Source organism: the organism of the source record quoted next, unplaced genomic scaffold (genome assembly GCF_019419815.1).
Source record: "Pyrus x bretschneideri cultivar Hongxiangsu unplaced genomic scaffold, Pyrus_bretschneideri_v1 Contig20, whole genome shotgun sequence".
NCBI classification, from domain to species: domain Eukaryota; kingdom Viridiplantae; phylum Streptophyta; class Magnoliopsida; order Rosales; family Rosaceae; genus Pyrus; species Pyrus x bretschneideri.
In genome coordinates, this window is record NW_025999502.1 from 5,540,623 (window position 1) to 5,546,186 (window position 5,564).

General features: G+C 37.3%; 1 protein-coding gene across 1 annotated transcript; it reads right to left on the minus strand.

The window, feature by feature from the left end:
- Window positions 1-1,164: 1,164 nt before the first annotated feature.
- On the minus strand, window positions 1,165-3,822 carry LOC103960244 (protein trichome birefringence-like 43). Its single transcript, XM_009372688.3, is given in 6 exon segments — window positions 1,165-1,616; window positions 1,619-1,716; window positions 2,226-2,384; window positions 2,502-2,677; window positions 2,811-2,982; window positions 3,199-3,822. Coding segments are annotated over 6 exon segments (1,098 nt in total). The 5' UTR covers window positions 3,492-3,822; the 3' UTR covers window positions 1,165-1,416.
- Between the last annotated feature and the right edge of the window lie 1,742 nt (window positions 3,823-5,564).

Sequence of the window (5,564 nt, forward strand, 5' to 3'; positions counted from 1 at the left end):
CAGTGAGCAGAGCTTTTGCAAGGTTTACCCTTGCGCGGAGAGTTTTCGTGACCACATGAGCATGGTAGAAGTTAGAGTAGAAATAGGCTCTTCCATAGTATTCTAGTGGTTTCACGGCCCAACCGAGACTTTAGCCATAACAAACGCCTCTTAATATTGAGGGACGAAGCCTCGTGGTTACATCGGAGGCTTTCTATCTATGTCAGAGCTTATCCTCTTGCACATATCACAAATGAGGTCTAGCAACATTAATAATGAGGAAGAGGTGGGGTTCATGATCTTCTCTGCTGAACACATGAGGTACATTCTTAGTGGCAGTTGTCTCAATCGTCAAAGAGGTGGCATTTATTCGAGGAAAGTCTGGATTGTACGGTGGATCAAGATGATCAACCATCCGTGAAGGTAAGACTATTTGCAGGGGAATATGAATTTGAACTATTGGAGCGGTGGTTCTAACCTGCACAGACTAAAAACAAGCAAGGACCATTAGACAGAGCACCAAGGTTGGTGGTTCCTGGCCAAGGCACTTTAATAGTTAAGTCCAATTGTGTCTAAGAATAGAAAGGATAAGTGTTTTAGGGCTCATAATGTCTAACCCCGGGTAAGGAGTCAATTTGGCTATTTATAAGCCGAGAGAAGTCGATCTGAGCTCTTTGATGTTGATCTTAGTGGATAGCTTGAGTGGAAGTTAACAACATGACCTGTCCATTCAAACATGCTTTTTGTCAAGACAATGCAGTTTGTCCTCTACATGGTATGGGCGGACGTATCTGCTATGCCAGTCAGTTTGAACGGCACCCCATATGGTCCTATATGTGCTGCATCGATTGGACATGGCAATTTGGCGTTTGAGTGGGAACAATTGGTTCAACTAAGTAGCCATGTCGCTCCACTCCGCTCGAAGTGATATCATTCTGCGAGTGGAGCGAAAAGCTATGATTGTGTGGGGAACCACCTGATTGGATCATCTCCCCGTGAGGATATGTGTGGCTCTATGCCCACTCCGAGCTAGTACCGGTGGAGTTGATTTGATCATTCATAGTTCCAGGAAGGTGAAAATTATGGTCTTACACCTGATGTTTGTGGAAAAATGAAAGTTGGGCCCAATTAGGAAAAAAAAAAAAGATGAAACGTTAATTAACACTTTATTACTGAAAAAGATCTTTGTATCTAGAGCCTAAGGACTACAAGATTTGAAACCACTTATTTTAAATCATGTGGCCTTTATGAACCTGTTTTACTAGCCCGCTAGACACAAATCAATGGTTCGGATCTCTCTCTTCAATGGTCCGGATCTCCTGATCCTTGGGTTCTAGACACAAAGATCCGAAGAAGATCTCGATTCGCAATACGGAGCTCCTGGTTGCTAGCCTAATGATTTATTATTCATCAATCAAAAGTAAAAAAAATATCAATTCAGCTGTGGAAGAGTGCTGCAATTAGAATTTGATTCCAAGAATCTGGAACACCAGGAAGACACCAGTGAGTGCAGTCCGTGCCGCGGCGGCCGCCGTATCCATAGGCTGAAGGGTGACCGTCTTTTCTTAGTTGTGAAAGTGTTGTTATGTCGAGCAAATTAACCGGCTTAAACACTGTGCGCAAAACCTTTTTTAGGACATTTCTGCTGGATGTGAACCTCCTGGATAATGTGACCCCAACACTGGTTCTGTTTGTCCTCGGCAGTTCTCCGACTTTGCATCACCCCATTCTCTTGGACTAGATGATCATATTTTAGCACAAATAGAAAAAAGATCAGGCCAATATGTTATGGGAAACAATGCTTAATCAAGACAGAACTTCCAAATATGCTCCATATATACATATTCTAACTCCTATGCTACACATTTAAGTTTAACCTAAATGTACGTATATACATATGAACTCATCTGGCAGTCCAAGAGTCAATATTGGATATAGTTTTACTTTAGCTTTAATTAATTTGCAGTAGTAATTGACCAAAAAAAAACATTTTACATTAGTAAAAACAAAAGGATTTTTTTAGTAAAAACTGTTTATCTTTATATATTTCCTTTTCTGTTATTAACTTAAGTTGAATAAAACATTCATGTACTGACCTATAAGTTCAAAATTAAAATATTGGTTTACTAAGCAATCAGTACTATGATATACTAGTATTCTTCTTCACTTGTAAACAAGATATCTCAGGTTCGATTCACATGGTAATGGATTATAAGGGAGAAATTTTTGCCTGCACAATTACTTACTTCATGTGATCCGGAGAAACACCCTGCAAGAAGACCTGAGTTTTACTAGAATCAACACTGGAATCTACCCATCTTGCCCATGTCCTCAGAGCTGTCTCGTAAGCCACCATGCGATCCATGTCTTTGTGTGTCCGTCCCTCGTATCGGACAAAATCCCACCTGCAACATTAAACATTTTTGCCACCAAAACATGCACAATTTATAACAATATTGTATTTTCTACCAACTTGATGAATCCAAAACAATTAACATACTATCATATGATCTATAACGTACGGTTGTTTCCTTCCGGTATGAAGCCACCAGTGCCATGTATCAAAGATCAATACGTCAAAGGTTCTCCAAAAATTTCCACTTTGAATCGAATCGAGCACTAGCACACGCCGGCTTCCCTCGAGGACAATATCCACTAGAAAGGCATTGCGCGAGAGCATGATCGAGATGTCGTATGCCTTCACAGTGGGGGATGCGTTAGGATTAAGATAACTAGGTTATCAGTTTGATCTCACTTGGCTTAATATAGCAAATAAAAGAAAATTTGACGAGACAAGGGGAAAGCTATATATCTCGATAGCTAAGTCTTACTGGAAATTTGAGTACAGATAGGCCTCCAATCTTGACTAGGTCGTACTTAGCTTCTGGTGCTGATTTGTGAATCATGCATGTGAGAGACTGCCATTGATTCAAGCTCAGTGAGTCTCCTACAAACAGGATGCGCTTCCCTCTCAATCTTTGAAGAAAACTTCTTCCAGTGATCCTACACTTATAAATGATGATAAAGCAAACATGGTAATAAGTTGCATATCGCAAGCGTATTCATTAAGTAATCTGACTTGCAGTTAAGGTTTAGGCTTTTGATGCTCAATCTAGCTAGACGATTATTTGTATTAGAGACACAGTGCAATAAAATAATTACCAACGAGAACTCAAAGAAGATGAAAAGAGATCGAACAAACCGTATGTAAATACATACCTCGGTATCTGGCACGAAGTTGGCTGCCATCTGTATTTCTGATACTCCTTGTCCGGTCGTCCATGGTTTTGGCAATTAAACTCCTTCTCTATGAATGGACAGTCAGTTGAAGTGTAGAGAGGATAAGACCTATCATAAACCCATTTCCCCTGGAAAAGGTCACAGCGTCCAATCCTTACAACATTTTTCGTTGCATTAATATTATCAACTCCACCATAGGCAACTTTCCCTTGGATTTGACACAAAAGACAGAAAACCAATACTGCAACAGTTACGGAAATGTAAGTCTCCATGTGTTAGAACGAGAATGTATCACTTCTTGGTTAGAACTGATCTATTGGTTTGCCACGTGAGTTTAAATAGTGGTTCTTCCTTTGCTCTTGTATTAAAATCCATAAATTTGTGCATTAGTCTTGCTTAATTGCTTTATTAACTCTTGTTTTATTTAAAGGCTTGAATTTAATAACTAAAGAAACTCCTACCAATTCAAATGAAACTCCTTTCAAAGAGATGCCTTTGTTTTTTTCTCTTAAAACACGGATTGATGAAGTACTAAATGTCAAAAACTGTTAGCCTGTTGGTTTCGTACAGCTAATGAAATGAGTAACGCACCCTAATTAACCAATAAAATGTAGTACGAGATCACCAGGTATATATTCTTAAGAATAATATGTGGATGTTGTATTAGACAATAATTTGGGCCACTTGATCTTAAAAAGTGAAAAAGATATATACTGGCGGAGTGGTATAAAGCGTAGAGGACGTCCTTATTGTTTTTTTTTTTTTTTGTTTCTTTGTTTTTTGTTTTTAGTTTTTGGGTTTGAGATGCCCTTATTGTTTCGTTTGCTGTAACTTCTTAGTGGCCTTGGTCCTCCCTCACATGATAAGGTTTGGGTTTGATTATCTTGTTGTACATGAAACTCAAAGAGTAATTGGACTACTTAGAGCATCTTTATATGAAACTCATGATATTTAATGGCTTATGTCGCAACTTGATATTTTGTACAATTTTTTATCTATTTGATATGTTAAATAAAAATGTCATTCTGTAATTATTATTATTTTTTTTATCTTTTTGTGGAGTTTAATTGTTGAGACAACTAAACAAATACTTTGAACACGCAACAACATTTATTATGAATTGCATCACATATATTAAAAAAAATCATAAAATAAACTTGATGGCTGCTGCCAAATTTGACAGCAGAAGCTTTTGCCTTTAATTGACTTAGCTCCTAATAAACTAAAGGTTTAGTAAAAGAGAATTTGTTTTCATTTTTTTTACTATTGTACGTTTATATGCAAGTTTTGACATCTCCTTTAGAAATATTCTTAATTTGGCTTTGATTTAGAGGGTGTATTCAATTGAGAATTTGAGAGACTTTAATAGATTTACAATTCCATAGATTTTTATGAGTTTAATTGATTTGTAGAGATTTCATTCAATTCTCTCGAAATCTCATGGGAAGAGGTGAAATTTATAGATGCTTAAAATACACTACGAAATCTTTCCAATTCCCTCTAATTCCTCAACTTTATCAAATTCTTTAAAATCAATTTCTAATTGAATACACCTGTAATGTTACAATTTTTTTTAAAATCCTAATTGAATACACCTAGATTTCTAAGTATTTTAATAAACTATTTTAAAATTATAATTGAATGAAGCTTGAATTTCAAAGAATTACTTAAAATTCTGATTGAATACCTTAGATTCATTAAAAGAATTAAAATCTCACAAAATTCCAATTAAATACATCCCTTGGAGTTTTTCTATTTAAACACGTCATCTTATCTAAGTACACCTCACTTTTTTTTTTAAATTAAAATTTTAATTCTGTGAAATGACCATATAGTACATATTAAGGAAGCCCAACCACTGCTTATCCCACCCTCACGACAAGCCCACACCCACTCCCGACAACAAGGGCGATTCGTCGTCGACTCCTACTCCAGTGATCATCCCATCTTTGACTACTCCTGTCACTGCTCCCTTCCTCTTCTCTGAATATATATTCACATATAATCAAATATAATTTGCGCCAGTGGATTCTGAAGAAACCGAAACAACCTCGTTGGTTAGGGAGCAAACCAAACCCTAGGGATCAAATTAACCACGGCTGACCACATAAGCGTCCAAACCAAACCCTAGGGCCTAATTCCTGTTCTATAATTCACACTGTTTATTCACATACAGTGAACAAAACTTTGAAGGAAGTTTTGTATGACATTGATATTGCACCGCTTGTTTTATATGACTTGCTAAAGTTTATGGCCAATATACCACGCTTACTCTTAACTGGAGTCGGAGCCGTTGACGAATCGCCGGAGTGGGGCGCATGTATTTGTCGTGGGGCGGGATTATA